General features: G+C 35.1%; 1 protein-coding gene across 1 annotated transcript in view; it reads left to right on the top strand.

The window, feature by feature from the left end:
• LOC112837894 (eyes shut homolog) overlaps positions 1-19,089 on the top strand; it is a 159,306-nt gene that overhangs the window by 77,463 nt on the left and 62,754 nt on the right. Inside the window, 2 exon segments of the mRNA XM_025890501.2 lie at positions 12,361-12,554; positions 13,458-13,588. Coding sequence (XP_025746286.2) covers positions 12,361-12,554; positions 13,458-13,588 — 325 coding nt within the window.

The following is a 19,089-nucleotide window of genomic DNA, read 5'->3' as shown; positions in this document are numbered from 1 at the left end:
TCTTCTTCTTCTTCTTCTTCTTCTTCTTCTTCTTCTTCTTCTTCTTCTTCTTTTTCTTCTTCTTCTTTTTCTTCTTCTTCTTCTTCTTTTAACATATAATGTATTATTTGTTTCAGAAGTACAGATCTGCGATTCAACAGTCTCACACAATTCAAAGCACTCACCATAGCACATACCCTCCCCAGTGTCTATCACCCAGCCATGCCAACCCTCCCACCTCCCACCACTCCATCAAACCTCAGTTTGTTTCCTGAGATTAAGAATTCCTTGTAACAGTGAGATCATATGATACATATCTCTCTATGATTGACTTATTTCGTTCAGCAAAATGTCTTCCAGTTCCATCCACGCTGTTGCAAATGGCAAGCTTTCATTCCTTTTGATGGCTGCATAATATTCCATTGTACATATATATACCACTTCTTCTTTACCCATTCATCTGTCGATGGACATCTTGGCTCTTTCCATAGTTTGGCTATTGTGGACACTGCTGCTATAAACATCGGGGTGCACATAACCCTTCGGATCCGCACATTTGTATCTTTGTGGTAAATACCCAGTAGTGCAATTGCTGGGTCATAGGGTTGCTCTATTTTCAACTTTTTGAGGAACCTCCATACTGTTTTCCAGAGTGAGTTCTCCAGCTTGCTTTCCCACCAACAGTGTAGGAGGGTTCCCCTTTCTCCACATTCCCAGCAACATCTGTTAGTTCTTCACTTGTTAATTTTAGCCATTCTGACTGTTGTGAGGTGGCATCTCATTGAGGTTTTGATTTCTATTTCCCTGATGCCGAGTGATGTTGAGCACTTTTTCATGTGTCTGTGGCCATTTGGATGTCTTCATTGGAAAAATGTCTGTTCATGTCTTCTGCTCATTTCTTGATTGGATCATGTTCCTTGGGTGTTGAGTTTGATAAGTTCTTTATAGATTTTGGACACTAGCCCTTTATCTGATAGGTCATTTGCAAATATTTTCTCCCATTCTGTCAGTTGTCTTTTGGTTTTGTGGACTGTTTCCTTTGCTGTGCAAAAGCTTTCTATCTTGATGAAGTCCCAATAGTTCATTTTTGCCCTTGCTACCCTTGCCTTTGGTGATGTTTCTAGGAAGAAGTTGCTGTGACTGAGGTCAAAAGGTTGCTGCCTGTGTTCTCCTTTAGGATGTTGATGGACTCCTGTCTCAGATTTAGGTCTTTCAACCATTTGGAGTCTATTTCTGTGTGTGGTGTAAGGAAACGGTCCAGATTCATTCTTCTACATGTGGCTGTCCAATTTTCCCAACACCATTTGTTGAAGAGACTGTCTTTTTTCCATTGGACATTCTTTCCTGCATTGTCGAAGATTAGTTGACCATAGAGTTGAGGGTCCATTTCTGGGCTCTCTATTCTGTTCCATTGATCTATGTGTCTGTTTTTGTGCCAGTACCATACTGTCTTGATGATGACAGCTTTATAATAGAGCTGGAAGTCTGGAATTGTGATGCCGCCAGCTTTGCTTTTCTTTTTCAACATTCCTCTGGCTATTCGAGGTCTTTTCTGGTTCCATACAAATTTTAGGATTATTTGTTCCATTTCTTTGAAAAAAGTGGATGGTATTTTGATTGGGATTGCATTAAGTGTGTAGATTGTTCTAAGGGGCATTGACATCTTCACAATATTTGTTCTTCCAATCCGTGAGTGTGGAACGTTTTTCCATTTCTTTGTGTCTTCCTCAGTTTCTTTCATGAGTATTTTATAGTAGTCTGAGTACAGATTCTTTGCCTCTTTGGTTAGATTTATTCCTAGTTATCTTATGGTTTTGGGTGCACTTGTAAATGGGATCGACTCCTTAATTTCTCTTTCTTCTGTCTTGTTGTTGGTGTATAGGAATGCAACTGATTTCTGGGCATTGATTTTATATCCTGCCACTTCACTGAATTCCTCTATGAGTTCTAGCAGTTTTGGATGGAGTCTTTGGGTTTTCCACATAAAGTATCATATCATCTGCAAAGAGTGAGAATTTGACTTCTTCTTTGCCGATTTGGATGCCTTTGATTTCTTTTTGTTGTCTGATTGCTGTGGCTAGGACTTCTAATACTATGTTGAATAGCAGTGGTGATAGTGGACATCCCTGCCATGTTCCTGACCTTAGGGGGAAAGCTCTCAGTCTTTCCTCATTGATTGGTAAACTTGGTCTTGGCTGGCTGTTCTTGCTGATCTTCTGGAGAAGGGAACTGTTGCCGCGGTTCTCAAATGTCTTTGCCTGAATGCAGAATTGCACTGCCCTTGTTGGGGCTGGGCTAAGTAACTGCTTGGGTTTGCTCTTGGGAGCTTTTGTTCCCTGCAAGCTTTCTGTACAGCTTTGGAGGATGAGAGGTGCCCTCCCAATCTCTGCCCCAGAGAAGCAGAGAACTCCAGGCCCCACTCCTCAGTGAGCCCCCAGAGAAAAGCATCAATCACTCCCATCTCCCCGGTCTCTGACCGCACTCCATGCTGACCCAACCTGTGACCAAGTGTTTCTATCTCTGGCACACGACCCCCTTTGGAGTCTCCAAACCCAGCAGATTCCTGTGGTGAGCCCCTGCACCACTCCTCCCAGGGGAGAAAAGTGAGTCTCCCCAGGTTTGCTGCTTGTTGTGTCCCTGCTAGAGAAGCAGTGGCCCGACTGTGCCATGGATCATGGTTTATGGCAACCCCGAGCTGAGAGTCCACCCCTGGGCTCCGTCTCCACAGCCCAGCTTCCCTGCTCTGATACCTGGGAGCTCTGCAGCACTCAGGCACCCCCTGTCTTTCTGTGACCCCAACAGTCTTGAGACCGCACTGTCCCAGTGAGGGTTCCACCCCCCGCTTAGCCACTGGAGCAACGTCCCTCAGCAGAGCCGACTTCTAAAAGTTCCGATTTTGTGCTCTGCTGCTCTATCATTTGCCAGTAGTGGCCGATGGAGGCCCCCTCCCCCACCATCTATTTTCCCAAATATCGCCTTGGTCACTTCTGTGCACGTCCTACCTTCCAGGAAGTGGTTGCTTTTCTGTTTAAAGAGTTGCTGGTATTCTTTAATTCGGCCTCCTGTGAGTTCGTAGGTGTTCAGAATGGTTTTGATCCCTATCTAGCTGAATTCCTGGGACCAGACGAAATTTAGGTCTCCTACTCCTCCGCCATCTTGCTCCTTTGAAAATTGCTTAACTTTTGTACACCATAGTTGGTTTTAAGAAATCCAACAATATCACACATAATCATGAGATATTTTCGAATGTTGTAAAGATATGGGACAAGTGATCTAGTGATCCAAATATGACCCAATCTCTCCATTCCCCTGCTTTTCCCTCAGAGAAATACTCCATCATGGTAGTTCTCTTTCCTTAGCATTTCTTGATTAGTTGTGACCAAGCACTTTATTTTTTTTATTTTTTTAAAAGATTTTATTTATTTATTTGACAGAGAGAGACGCAGCGAGAGCAGGAACACAAGCAGGGGGAGTGGGAGAGGGAGAAGGAGGCTTCCTGCCGAGCAGGAAGCCTGATGTGGGACTCGATCCCAGGACCCCGGGATCATGACCTGAGCCAAAGGCAGATGCTTAATGACTGAGCCACCCAGGTGTCCAAAACACTTTAAACTCATTACAGATTCATAGCCATTTTTAAGTTAATAATATACAGATAAAGTTGTTCTCCCTGCCTGAAAAATTCTAATTTGGGTTCCAAACAAATGGACTATTGTTTTCTGTACACTAATTTTCTTAATGCTTACAGTAATTGGTTGTATTTTTTAGTACCTAAACGGAAAGGATCAAAAGACTCTGAAGAATCTAGAGGCACCTGGGTGGCTCAGTCAGTTAAGCATCTGACTTGGTTTCAGTTCAGGTCATGATCTCAGGGTCATGAGTTCAAGCCCCACATTGGACTCACCCCCCATCCCCCGGCAACAAGTGTGCTTGAGATTCTCTCCTTCTTCCCCCGCCCCTCCCCAGAGCTCTTGTGCACTCGTACGTGTGGGCTCTCTCTTTCAAAAAAAAAACTGAAGAATCTGAATTATTGATGTTAACTTTATTTTCTTTCTCTATGATAACATTTTTTAAGGTATTTAAGTTCTTATTTTTAAATTCAGATTGCTAAATTGTTCCTACTAAATAGGCTATGTTTTTTTAGATATATTATACTTCCTTAAAGTTTTTGCATGATTTATTTGTGCTTTATGTAGTTGCTCATATAAAACATAGCAAAACAAAATGTAGCATTCTATTCAAATTCATCTTCAGCTTGCAATGAACATAGCATTTTAATAAGTCTAAAATGGAAAGGTGTGTTGCCTACCTTTGCATTTACCCTCCAGTAATTGTTTTTACATTGAACAGGTTTTTTTTTAATGCCTCGTATTTTGATATAAAGTAGTTTATTTTCATATGGTGACTAACATGAACACTTTAATAAAATGAAGAAATAGAAACAGAACCCATATATTCTAGGCCACACTAATCCATACCCATAAATAGCCATACTTAATTTTCGTTCATAATGTTGGTCCCTAATATTTCCAATACATCTATTCTTGTATTTGTGTTTGCAAATAGTCCCTAGTACATCTACTTTATGTATTTTTCTTGCCAAAACTAGTAAATAGCAACTGAAACATTCTACTATTTTTGTTTTTTTTCAACCTCTTCTGCTATAGCTGTTGAATAAGGATGCATTCAAATTTCTCTCAAGTTACATCAGGTGATACTTTGTAATATGGATTATTATCTTTTCAACCTTTCACATTTCCTCGCTGATCACCATTCATTAAGCCTATGTCATAAATTTTAAGTGCTTGTTATAGCAGAACCCAATTTGGTAAAATATTCTTTAGTGGTCATATTAGTCTGGGTTATGTTGAATTAACTAATTCACCTTAAACCAATTTTTCTTTTTTTATTCACACAGAGGCTATTGAACATCTGATGCCTCTGCAAGGCAGGTCTTTTCCAAATAGCAACTCAGGAATCCAGTCTGATGGAATATTTTAGATATGCCAACCAGAACATGTGACCTCCAGGTGGCCAGTGCAAGAAGGTGAGAGATGGAAGGAAGTATATTAGTACTTAAAGGCTTTGGCTTGGGCTAGACACCCAGAATTTCTAAAAAGATCACATTGGCTAGAATATATATGTGTGGATAAGAAGTTTAGATAGCCTTTGGAAGAATGGCAAGCTATGCTGTCTCTGCCAGTGTTCCAAAAACCAATCTGATTGTCATTAGTGAGCTATTAGCTACTGAGTTGCTGACTCCTTCTTAACTATTTGGTGGATCATTTCTAGCGACTGTGATTCTTTGCTAGTATCCCATGCTACTTTGCACTAAGTATGTGTAAAAATTTCTTTTCAATTATCTATAGCAATGCTAAATCCACACCATCACATGCACAATATGGCATTACTGAGAGGATAATAAAAAGGAGTTAAGTCAGGAAACATATACTTAGGCACTAGATGAGTTGACCTCAGAATTCACCTCAGGGACAACATTTAGACTAGCTCATACAGACACCAGTTGGCCCTGAGGTCAGGACCTAGTCTTAGGGGACCACTTACATCTCTGCACAACAAAAGTGCCCAAATATACCTCCTTTATTAGAGTCCAGGCCTCAAGTTCCTGAGGCCAAGAGAAGAGCCTTTTTTCATCCTTGTAAATCTTCACTTTTTTAGCAGTGCTAATCTTCTATGATGAATGACATTTCCAACATCCATTCTCTGCTGAGAAATCATCTCCCTTCCTCATGATCTACTTTTGCACAAAACTTCCATCAAGGGCAATATATCAGAACACAAAAAGAGTACCTTTCCTTGAATCTTGCCATTCCCTTTTGAATAATAGAACATGTGAAGCTTCATAAGTATAATTCAATTAGTGTTTAGGAAATCACAGTTTGGTCTGCAATTTTAATGTCTTAGAAGAAACCACATATCCATTAAAAGAACAACAACAACAACACAATCACACATAATTTATTATTCTTTATATTTTTTAATTACCCATGCAACATATTTTCTTATATTCTTATTACTTTTCATATGCTATGTCATATACTATGACATTATTAACAAAAATAACTCTAGTTGTTTTGACAACTGTTTTATAGCAGAAAACATTTGGAACATAGTGACTGAAGGAGAGCTCTTAGACATGATGCCAAAAGCACAACCCATGAAAAAATAATAAATATATAAATACATAAATACAAAAATACATAAATTGGAAGTCATCAAAAAAAAACTTTTTTTTTTTTTTTTTGTCTAGACATTAGGAGAAGGAAGGGAAAAATGAAGGGGGCAGAAATTGGAGGGGGAGATGAACCATGAGAGACTATGGACTCTGAGAAACAAACTGAGGGTTCTAGAGGGGAGAGGGCTTAAGGATGGGTTAGCCTGGTGATGGGTATTAAGGAGGGCATGTATTGCATGGAGCCCTGGGGTTATACGCAAACAATGAATCATGGATCACTACATCAAAAACTAATGATGTACTGTATGGTGACTAACATAACATAATTAAATTAAATTAAATTAAAAAAAAAGAAATTCCCCATGAAAGGATGAAAAGATAAGCAACAGATTTGCACACTGCATACATGACAAAGGATTCATATTTAGACTATATAATCTTGTTTGTAGAGGAAACCAATAAATAATTATTTTTGTGTCTTTTTTTATATTCTACATATAATGTTGGACAACATAATGTTGTACCCTAGAGTTGTAATATTGGATTAATGCTAAAAATAAATTGATATTTGAGTCTTCTACCTTTTTATTTATTTATTTATTTATTTATTTTACAGAACTAATCAAGTATCATGAAAGAACATAGAGTTATAATGGGATTAGATGGAATGCACAAAATTTTATTACTAATTTGTCATTAATTAACCAATTATGTGACATGTGGCAAGTTGCTTAACCTCCAGAAAAATTAGTTTAACTTAGAAGAAAATTAAAATATACACTGGATAATTATGGCTCTTTATAAATCCCAGATTTGTCTGAAGGAATTTATAAAAAAAAATGAATGCATGTGCTATAGAAATGCCAAGCATTCATACATATAAGGCAGTATCATGCATAAAATTTCCTACCGTGGTGCTAACATTTATGTCTTAAATATAATTAAATATTATTCCCCATATTAAATTATTGAATAGGATAATATGATGTTAATATATAACAACACTGAGAAATACACATTCATTTCTTTGCATGATCAAAATAATTATTCATGTACTGATTTCCTGAAATTAGATATTGCTTTATTTTAATATAATAATGTCAATGGTGTGGTCACTCAACATTTTATACTACCTTTATGCTGTTATATTTTAGAATTTAATTCACAATCCAAACATCAAATGAATTAACAGCATATTATCTAAGTTTTTTTTTGTCTTATCTACTGTTGCTAGGTAATTTAATTTTTCATAACTAAATGTTTCTTAATGTTCCTGTTCACATAATAATGAATGGGTTTGATATAAAGATTGCTTTCTAGTAAACATGTTATATGCTTTTTAGCTTTGGGATAAACATGTTACATGCTTTTTAGCTTTGGGATATGTAGTGAATTGGTTGACAAGGTTTATGAACTTGGAAAACAAATACTTTTTAAAATTTTCTGTAGATGATTTCTGGAGGCCAACTATGCCATTTTTAACAAGAAGTCAGATATTTCCCCATTCAGCCCAACATGTGTGAATTGCCCAAAGCTCCGTTCAAGCAAACAAGGATAAAAGAGTAAATTTTGTTTTTGAAATCTAGGAATTAAGAGATACGGCAAGAATTGTCAGGCTGTAGTTACTTTTTATTGTCACTAAAATGCGTCTTATGACAACAGATTGAATACAATCTCACAAAATTTTCTCAACTCTGCAGTGAAACACCTAGTGATCCAGGTCTTGTAAAAGCTGCAGTGAAACTCCTAGGCCTTAATAGCATCCATTACTTTATTAATTCTATTCACATGATCTTATCAGTGTGGGGACAAGAGGGAGGCAAGTGACTTGTCCAGGGCACAGACTTTAAGGAGGCACTCGTTCTAACATTGCATCAAGTACCAAACATGTGCTTGCTCAACTCTGGCATTGGTGGCCAATACATAAACAAATGAACACAGCCATAAAATAAGTTTCAATAAGTGTGAGAGAATTAAAATTCGGGCCAGAACAGGCAAATCCACAGAGACAAAAATGAGATTCGGGGATTCAAAGACATTGGGGGAAGGGCAGCTGAAAATTACCAATAGTCATGGGGTTTCTTTTTGGGATGATTGAAATATTTTGGAATTATATAGTGGTGATGGTTGCACAACATTGTAAATATGTATTTTTAAAAAATCCTCTGATTTGTACTCATTAAAAGAACTAAACGGAGAAAAAATAAAATAAAATACAGGCAATATATGCTTACCAATCTCAAGAGAATTAAATTAGAAATGAACAGAAGAAACTTTGGGGAAATCTCCAAATATTTGGAAATTAAACAAATTTTTTAAATAACCTACTGAAGAAATTACACACATATACACACACCATATCAAAATGTATTAAATGTAGCTAAAACAATGATTATAGAAAAATTCACAGTTCTAAATTCCTACATTAAGAAAGAAAAAGGTCTTGCAGTGTCTGGGGGTCTCAGTTGTCTAAGCATCTGCCTTCAGCTCAGGTCATGATCTCTGGGTCCTGAGATTGAGCCCCACATTGGGCTCCCTGCTCAGTGGGAAGCCTGCTTCTCCCTCTCCCTCTTCCTCTCCCCCTGCTTATTCTCTCTCTCTCTCTGTCAGATAAACAAACAAACAAACAAACAAAAGGCCTCAAATCAATATTCTCAGCTTCTACCTTAAATAACTAGAAAAAGAAGATAAACTGGACCACAAACACACAAAAGAAAGGAAATGGTAAGATTAGTGCAAAAATCACTAAAACTTGTGAGAAAAGTCAGTGAAACCAAACACTGATATTTGAGAAAAACAAAATGAATAAATCCTCAGTTGGAGTAACCAAGAAAAAAATAGGGGAGGCACAAATCAGTAAAACCAATGTTTAAAGTGGGGACATTATTAGTGGCCATCAAAATAAATGGATTATAAGGAAATATTGTGAACAGCATTATACAAACAAGTTAGACTACTTAAACTAAATAGACAAATTCTGGAAAAACACAAATTACTAAAATTGTCTCAAGAAGAAATAGAAAACCTATATAGACCTAGCAAATATGGAAGGGATTAGTACGAGTCCTTACAAACTTTTCACAAAGAAAAGGGGAAAAAGAAGAAAAAAGAATACTTTTCAACTCATTTTATGAGGCTGGTACTACTCTCATATCAAAATCAGGCAAAGACAGCACAAGACAAGAAAACTAAAAACAAATACAATTTATGAATATAAATTGAAAATCCTCAACAAAATAAGAGTACACCCAATCCAGTAACATAAAACTATTTTTGTACTCTGACATATTGTGTTTTTTCCCAGGAATGCAAGATTGGTTCAACATCTGAGAGATGAACTAATTTAATACTATATTACTAAAAAAAGAACAAACCATACAATACTCTCAATAGATGCAGAAAAACCATTTGAAAAATGCAATGCACATTTATTATAAAATCTCAAACAAATTAGAGAACAAAACTCTCTCAATTTGATAAAAATATATTTATGACAATTGTCCAGATAACATCATACTGATAATGTCAGGCTAACAGATTTTCCTTTTAGAATGAAAACAAAAGTGATATCCACTTTCACCATTTGTAGTTAACATTGTATAAGATGTTCCAGACTGTTTGATGGGGAGATAAAAGGACATACAGGTTGAAAAGAAAGAAGTAAAAACTATCTTTATTAACACGTGACAATATCTCATATGTAGAAAACCCTAAAGAATCCAAAAAAAGGACTACCAGACTAGTAAATGAGTTTATAAAGTTTGCAGGATAGGGGCACCTGGGTGGCTCAGTTGGTTAAGCGACTGCCTTCGGCTCAGGTCATGATCCTGGAGTCCCTGGATCAAGTCCTGTATCGGGATCCCTGCTCAGCAGGGAGTCTGCTTCGCCCTCTGACCCTCCCCCCTCTCATGTGCTCTCTCTCTCTCTCATTCTCTCTCTCTCAAATAAATAAATACAATCTTTAAAAAAAAGTTTGCAGGATACACGATAACATACTAAAGTTAATTGCCTTTCTATATACTAGCAACAGAATTTACAAAATCATTATTTATTTTTAATTTTATTATTTATTAACATATAATGTATTATATGTTTCAGGGGTACAGGTCTCTGATTCTTCAGTCTTACACAATTCACAGTTCTCACCATAGCACATACCCACTCAAAATAAGAAGACATTTTCTTTACAATACTGTCAAAAGAATAAATGCTTTGGTATAGATTTCATTAATTAAATAAATACAAGACTTTAACTGAAAACTCCACAACTTTGCTGAGAGAGTTGAAAGAAAACCTAAACAAATGCAGACATATTGCATATTCATTGACAGGAACTTCATATTTTTAATATAACAATTCTTCCCAATTTTATCTTTTGATTCATTAAAATAATTATCAATTTTCCCCCAGGCTTTTGTGTACAAATTGACAAACTCATACAAAAGTTTATGTGAAACTGCAAAAACAAAAGTAACTACAACAACAACAAAAAAGAAAAAATTGGATGACTGCCTAATTTCAAAACTTGCTATCAAGCTCCATTTATCTAGACAGTGTGTTATTGAATATGGAATAGTATATATGACAGTGGGACAGAACTGAGAATCAGAAATAAACTGTTATGTTTATGGGCAATTGATTTTCCACAGCAGTGAAAAAGACAATTAAATGGACAAAGGACAATCTCTAAAAAAAATACTGGGGCAATTATATTTCAACATTAATTAATTAAAAATAAAAATCTATATGAAATAACTCATATCATTGCCTCACACCATATTAAAACAAAAATTAAAAAAAAAACTCAAATGGATCAGAGATCTAACGTTTAGAACTAAAATCATAAACTTCTGATAAAACATAAGAGAAACTTTTTATGACCTCTGGCTAAGCAAAGAGTTCTTATGTGACACCAAAAGCATGATATATGAAAGAAAACATTACAGGTTGCATTTAACGAAACTAAAAAATATGTGTAATTTGGACTTAAATCAAAACTTTCCTATCAAAAAGTCACTAAGTAAGAACATGAAAAGAAAAAGCAAGGCAAGAAAATGACAAAGTATTTGCACTCACATATTTCATCACAAAATCGTATTCAGAATATACAAAAACCACTTACTGCTCAATATTAAGAAAATAAATAATACCATATTTTACAGTTTAACTATATGAGTAGAAATGGCCTTAGAGAAGATATACAAATTGTCATTTAACATATGAGAAGATACTCAAAATTGTTAATCTTATAGAAATGCAGATTGAAACCACAAGGTGATGTGATTTCACAGCCCTAGAATGGCTATAATAAAGAAGATAGATAATATCAAATGTTGGGAAGAATGGGGAGAAACAGGATATCTTATACACTGCTAATGTAAATGTAAGATGAGGCACAGCCACTCTATAAAACAGTTTAGCAGTTTCTTAAAAAGTTACACATGTTTTTATCATACACCTCAGGAAGAAATTTGTATAAGAGATATGAAAATATATATCCACCCAAATACTTGTGCATGAATTCATTTATTCATAAAAGTTAGTTGCTAAGAGAGTAGATCTTAAAAGTTCTCATCACAAGAAAAAAATTGTGACTATGTGTGATGATGAATGTTAAGGAGACTTATGGTGGTGATTGTCTTGTATATTGAATCATTATGTTGTACACTTAAAACTAATGTAATGATGGCTTCACAGGGGAATTCTACCAAATAATAAACAAGATGTATACATTGTGAAGTACTTTTTAGAAATAAAATGTAACAAAATACTGATACCCAGTACAACATGACAAATCCTCAAAACTTTATCCTAGGCAAAAGAAGCCAACCACAAGAGACAACATATTGTACCATTCCATTTATATGAAATGCACAGAAAAAGCAAATCAATAGAGACAGAAAAATTAATGATTGCCTGGGGCTAGAGTTGGGAACAAAGAGAGACAATAAAAGAGCTCTTCTTGGGTAATGGAAATATGTAAAACTGAATAGTACTGATGATCAAATACCTCCACACATTCGCAAAAGTTATTGAATTATAGACTTGCAATGGGTAAATTTGATGATACATAAATTATGCCATGATAAGTCTGGGTTTTTGAAATGAATTCTGAAGACCTTCTCTATAATGAGTTTTGCCATATTTCATGTTTATATTTTCTTTGTGTCTGTGTGTGATCTTTTAAGGTGCATTCTGCGAGGAGTCAATGGAATGTTATATCTCTCAGTCTTGTTGGAAAGGGGAAATTTGCCAAAATAAAAGCTCTGCTTACATTTGTGAATGCCCAGAAGGATTTTTTGATGAAAACTGTGAAACCAATGTGAATGAGTGTTCATCAACACCATGTCAGAATGATGCTGACTGTGTTCATATTCCAAATGTAAGTCTGAATCTAAGAGAGTGATTTATATATATATTTACCATTACCAAACTATCTGAAAATTACAAATATAATTAAAGTTTCATTAACATATTACAAATTTCAAAATCAGAAGTATCAGAAAAGATACTTCATTTGTTGATTTTCACGTTTTCCTATTTTAAATAAAAACCCCAATTTACAAACAAATTTCATTTTTGCTCTTCCACTGAAATTATCCCTTGTGAACAATATAATTTTGTAAACATTTCATTTTTAGTTATTTTTAATTTTTTGTTTGTTTGATACTTTTATATTTTAACCTTTGAATTTAACATTTAAATAAATAAGACTAGGAAATAATGTAATAATTTCCACAACTCACTATCTTTTTCTTTTAGTAAGATTCATTTTTGAATTTCTATTATGAATTCACATTAATATCTTAAAGTTTTCCTAACTCACATGGTTGATGGTTGATACTGGCTATTAGCTGGGCCCTCACCTGGAACTATCAATCCAGAACCCTAAATATAACTTCTGTGTAAGTCCTGGGCTTCCTCACAGCATATGGCTAGGTTCCAAGAGCAAGCATCCCAAATAATTAGACAGACATTATATGGCCTTTTAAACAGAACTTTGAAAATCACAGAGCATCATTTTCTCCATAGTCACAGCTTGCTTACATTCAAGGGGGAGGGAAGGATAGTCCTAATTCTCAATTAAGTCTTGAATTCAGGTGGTAGGAAAAGTGTGTGAGATGATTGTTGTGATATTTTGGGAAATAGATTCTTTCACATTATTATACAGAGAACTTCTACATGTTTATAAAAATAGCTTCCATTCCTCTCCAGGTAAGAATCATTTTATTATCTTTGAAATATCCAAAAACTTCTATAAAAAATATTTTCTGATCTTTCTTAGGGTACTATGTACATCTGTTCACCAACATTTATAGGCAAGCTTTGTAAGAGACAACTTCAAACACCACGTGAGTCATTTCCTTGCAAGAATAATACCACATGTACGAAATATGAGAACGATTATCATTGCAGGTATAATTACTTACTTTCTTTTTTTTTTAGACAAAAATACATGAGTTTTAAAACCATGTGTATAGGGTGGTGGCTGGGTGGGTCAGCTGTTCAGCGTCTGCCTTTTGCTCGGGTCATGATCCCAGGGTACTGGGATCGAGCCCCACATCGGGCTCCCTGCTATGTGGGAGGCCTGCTTCTCCCTCTCCCACTCCCCCTGCTTGTGTTCCCTCTCTCGCTGTGTCTCTCTCTGTCAAATAAATAAAAAAAATCTTAAAAAAATGTGGACAAAAATAAAAGAATGTTCTGTTTTAAGCTTAAAATTTATTTAATGGCATCTAATATTCTACTTTAAGGTAGAAACATTTTAATGTGTTTTATGAGTTGTTTTAAAAAACTAAGAAATTCTCAGGCATAATTTGGGCAAAGAGTTGTAAAACATTTTGGTTTTATAATGGAGATATTTAGGATAACTGAATAATATTTAGAGGTCTATAAAGAAAAGATAAATGTAAGTATGTTTACTATACACAGACAATGTTATTATTATATTTTGAATGTATAAAGTAAACCACATCTTCCTTCAATTTGCAGACCTCGGCTGACAGTTTTTTAGGGTCTTTAGGCAGGATTTTTAAAAATATTGTTTTCTTTAAATAAGGATTTGCTAAAATTTACTCATTTGTAAATGACAGAAGTGACCTAGTTATCTGGGCCTATAATTTTAGTCCATTTCAAATAGCTTTATAAATAGTTTCTCACACCATTAGGAAGTACAATTTGTACTCTTCACACTTACTTGACTTTTATCTGGCTGCTTAAAGTAAGTTCTGTTGGGCATTACTGAAGGGCAGTAAACAGCCTCAAAATGTTAGAATATTCATAAAAGCAGAAAATTATTAGCTATGCTACAGGAAAGCCTTAAATATCCTGAAAAGAAACAGAATATGCATACACATCACAGAGGTACCAAGGACAGTATTTTCATCAATTTCAAAAGGAACTTAATTGCAAAGTTTAGAAACATACTAAGCTTTTAAAATGTGACATTTTCAAAAGAAAATGAAGAGAAGCTTCTTCATTATAACAAAATCTTGGAAGATCTAGGCAAATTTGTGTATGCATTCAATCTTATATTAATTTATCAATAAATTCAATTGCTATCTTTTTAAAAATATTGACTTTTTAATTTATAATTTCTAGTTCTGAGCCTTATAGTGCAAGTATATTTATAAATATACATAGAAAAGTGATCAACATTTAAAAATATAGGTAGCATTGTGTAAATATGTAAATATACATTCACGTATATAATATTTATTTTATTTTTATTAGGTAGGATGATTTTATTGGCCCTTATTTTTAGCATTATTCTGATGTCTAGAAGGCTTTGTTTTAGATTTCATCAACAGGAAAACTAGATAACCAGAGGCATTATTGCCATCTCTCAGTTGATTGTTCTGTTATTAATTAATAGATTTAATTTTAAAATTATGGAGTTCAATCTAGAATGCTTTGTTAAGGATGTGCTAGATAGGATGGATGTTGTAAAAATTCCAGCTAGGTTTCTCTAGGATGGATGAAATATGTCATGCAGGTAAACTAGTGTAACAACTTTGAAGTAAACTTACTCATGAAATTAATGTGAGCCTGACTATATGTGTTCTAATTGTTGAAATGACCACATGCTTTAAGAATTTGGCAAACATTGTGCTCATCTCCAATCTACTTATTTAAAAACATGGTCCCCTCTTTTGGTTAAATTAGACTGCTGATTAATAGAAGGTAAAGTATAAGGAAAGTGAAAGGAGAGTAAACACAGAACTGCCTCAACAAGGCAGAAATAACAAAGTCTAATTTGAATGATGAGTGAAAACCTAAGCCTCAGAAATTAAGAGTATCATACATATGTGGAACACAAGAGCAGAATTTCCAGCACCCAGATTCAAACCCCCTAAACTCACCACTGACAGTCAAAATCATTTCCAACTCTGACTCAAATGAAGTGATATAGCTATAATCAACAAAAATTAATAAAGCATGAAGTTGAAAAATGACAAAAAAATTAGTCTTGGAGTCTCTTTTTCTTGTCCCAAAGGAAATTAAGAGAATGACTGAAAATAAAAAGAACAATGAAAGCCCTTCAACTTAAATACCTTTTAAAAAATTTATCTGTGTTTTGCTATCTTAGAAAGTATATTTTTTCTAGATCAATGATTCTCACACCTTGGTTGTAATGGACTTTAGCTGTTTTAGAATCTCCTGAAGGGCTACTTAAAACACAAACAGCTATTTCCCACCCCTAGAGTTCTAATTCAATAAATCTGGGGTAGGGATTGCAAATGTGCATTCCTAACAAATTCTCAAGTGATGCTGATGCTGCTGATCTGGAGACCATACTTTAAGAGTTACTGGTTAAGATGAGCTGAGCTCAAATAACATCGATGCAGAAATCCTCCTATACCTCTTTCCCTCCTACATCCATACACTTCAACCCAAGCTTTTGCTCTTATATTCTGAATTTGGGAGAAAAAAAAATGTGGGGCTGGGAAGAAGTAAAATGAAGTGAAGAGAATAGAACACTGATGATGGTATCGGTCTCTCCATTTAAACATATAGACTAGATCTAAATTCCTATGGTTAGATGAGAGAGGAACTGAAACAAAATTACTTCCTTGAGAAGGAGGGTAAACCACTAGTTATGAGAATTTACTTGGTACCTAAGTAACCATAGCAACACAGTGTTTTCTAGAAAGGAGTTTTTTTTTTTTTGTTTTGTTTTGTTTTTTTACCTGTGTTTATAAACTAGCATTTCCCTTAGGTGTCTGTGAACTTAGTATAAAAAAATGTTATTTTTAAGAGCAATAAGTGACAGTAATGAAGCATCGTAAGTGGCATTTCTGGGAGCAAGTGGAACGCAAGTAGTATTTGGTGGAAAAAAGAAAATGGATAATTGATGTCTTGGTGTCATCAGACAGGTAGAACTTAATTTTGGTAATTTTCTGAAATTACTGAGGAATTTTTGACCGAGGTGTTAATACTTTGGTTAAAATTTTTATTATTTATTTTTTGGGCTAAATTTGTTTAAAGAGTTTATTTATTTGAGAGAGAGAAAGTGAGAGACAGAGCACAAATGAAGGGGGAGGGGCAAAAGGAGAAGGAGAAGCAAACTCCCTGCTGAGGAAGGAGCCTGGCGCCAGCCAATCCCAGAAGCATGGGACCACGACCTGAACCAAAGGCGGATGCTTAACTGACTGAGTTATGCAGGTGCCCCTTAGCCAAAATTTTTAAAATAAAGTACAGATTGTGGGATACAGTGATGGCAGAAAATGGAAGAAATTATTTAGAAGAATGCTTGAAGAGTTTCTCTGAATACTTGAAATCAGCTATGGTTCTGCCTGAAAAGGGATGTTTCATTCAGAGTAATCTAGAAATACTGAATGAAAAAACTAAAGGATTTGAGAAAAGCTAAGGGAAACCAACAATGTTTGAGTAATCATCCTGAGTTTAGAAAGAGTGGAGGCTGTTTCCTTTCCATACTGTTGAAAGGGAAAGCTGAGATTGCAGTTAGTAGAATGGAGAGAGAAGTGTAGCTATAGTATAGAACATTCTGACATGAACTATGAACTTATGTAGATAAACACAGTTACTGCCAACATACAACCTGGTAATGAGGGAGTAGAGGAAATAAATACCCGACCTTATTCTCCTCTCACCTCTGACCTGCTGTTAGTGCAGCACAGTAGTAGGACCCAGACAAAAGTCACAAGTCAGCATTCTGAAATACAGTATGGACAAGGAGGAGACTGTCCAGTGCTCAAAGCAATATACAAGAGATTAAGAAAATGAATTGCAAATTATAAGACATTAGGATTATGCTAGGAAATAGGAGAAAGAAGTGTCTTTGGAGGGGGTGAATAGGGGATGAGATCTCAGAGATTAAGATAGATTGGATGTCTACCTATCTGTGGGCTCCTGAGAGGCAGATCCTTAATCTATCCTCTACGAGGTATCAGTGACTCTTAATATAATTATAGTGTGATAACAAAAGAAGGCTACATGCACCTGAGTTTTGAGTTTCTTGGCTCTCAAATACACAAGGACCCAGAAGTTAATAGAGTGTATGACCAGAAGAGTGACCTAACTGTTAGAGTCAGCACTGGTTAGACAATAAGGTCATTCATAGTGAATCTTATGGTATGGAAACTTTTACCCATTTCCTTCACCAGGACTTGACACAGAAATGGGAGAACAGAAACCAGAGAATTGTCTCCCACTCTTCTCTATCATCATTGATCTCTGTCTACAAAGGTGAAAAAAAAGGGGGGTTTGCTTTTTAGCCCTTTTTTGTTTTTTTTAGCCACAGGAAATGAATTGTTTGCACTTTTTTTGCCCTTTGATAGTTTAAATAACCATGGCAGAAAGTCTGCACTTGCGTGAAACTAAACCTCCTGCTGGAGGTATTAAAGAAATGTAAAACAGTAAATCTCTATAGTGACATTGACAAATTTTCTTGAAGCATGTAGCTGAGCTACAAGAGGCCATCTTGCCACCATGAGGAAATCTAGCAAGGGGACTCAGCCAAAAAAATACCAATAAGTATAGGACTGAAAGTATTAAAAAGAGCCAGAATCTATGGAAACTGAATTTCATTCAATCACAGATTTTAAATAGTAAACTTTTTGTACTATTCATAGTTGTATTTTTTACCTGATCATTATCTACTAAAAAAAAAAAAACAAAATATTCCTATAATATAGCTGACTACTTCATAGACTATAATTTTGGAATTACTGTGAAAGTCTATTCTTGGGGCACCTGGATGGCTCAGTTGGTTAAGCATCTACCTTCAGCTCGGGTCATGATCTCAGGGTCCTGGGATTGAGCCTCACGTTGGGCTCCATGCTCAACAGAAGCCCAACCTGCTTCTTCCTCTCCTCTCTGCTCTTGCTCTCACGCTCTCTCTCTCAAATAAATAAATAAATAAATAAATAAATAAATAAATAAATAAAATCTAAAAAAAAAAGAAAAAAAGAAAGTCTATTCTCCTGTACCATATTCAAGAGAATAACTGTGTTTTATTCATTTCTGTATCTCTGGATCCCTTTACTATATAACACATAGAACATTTTCTAAAAAAGCTATTTAATTCATTATTTAATTTGCTTAATATAAATATTTGGGATTTCACTGAGTGAGATGGAAGGTTTTAACTCTAGATGTGAAATGAAAGTCACTAATTTAATAACTATTTATTAAGTGTCTACTTTTCCATAAGCTTTCCTGCTGCAGTAGAAACTCTTCTATTGCAGTAGAAAATAAGAAAAACAGGCAAAATATCCTCCTCTTAATAAACTTATAGTTTAGTAGGTAGGTAATGTTTTAAAGATCACTCTGACTCACTTTTGTAGACTAGACTACTAATGTATGATCCCAATCATAGAAGAAGCAGGCAGAACAGCAAAGAAACTACTATTATAATACAGCCTAAAGAGAGTGATGACTGACACCATCACTAAGGT

Source organism: Callorhinus ursinus, unplaced genomic scaffold, assembly GCF_003265705.2.
Source record: "Callorhinus ursinus isolate GAN/ISIS: 27379988/994484 unplaced genomic scaffold, GSC_fseal_2.0 scaffold22, whole genome shotgun sequence".
In the NCBI taxonomy this organism is placed as follows: domain Eukaryota; kingdom Metazoa; phylum Chordata; class Mammalia; order Carnivora; family Otariidae; genus Callorhinus; species Callorhinus ursinus.
The sequence above is the reverse complement of the archived record's forward strand: the minus strand, read 5'-3'. Positions and strand labels throughout refer to the sequence as shown.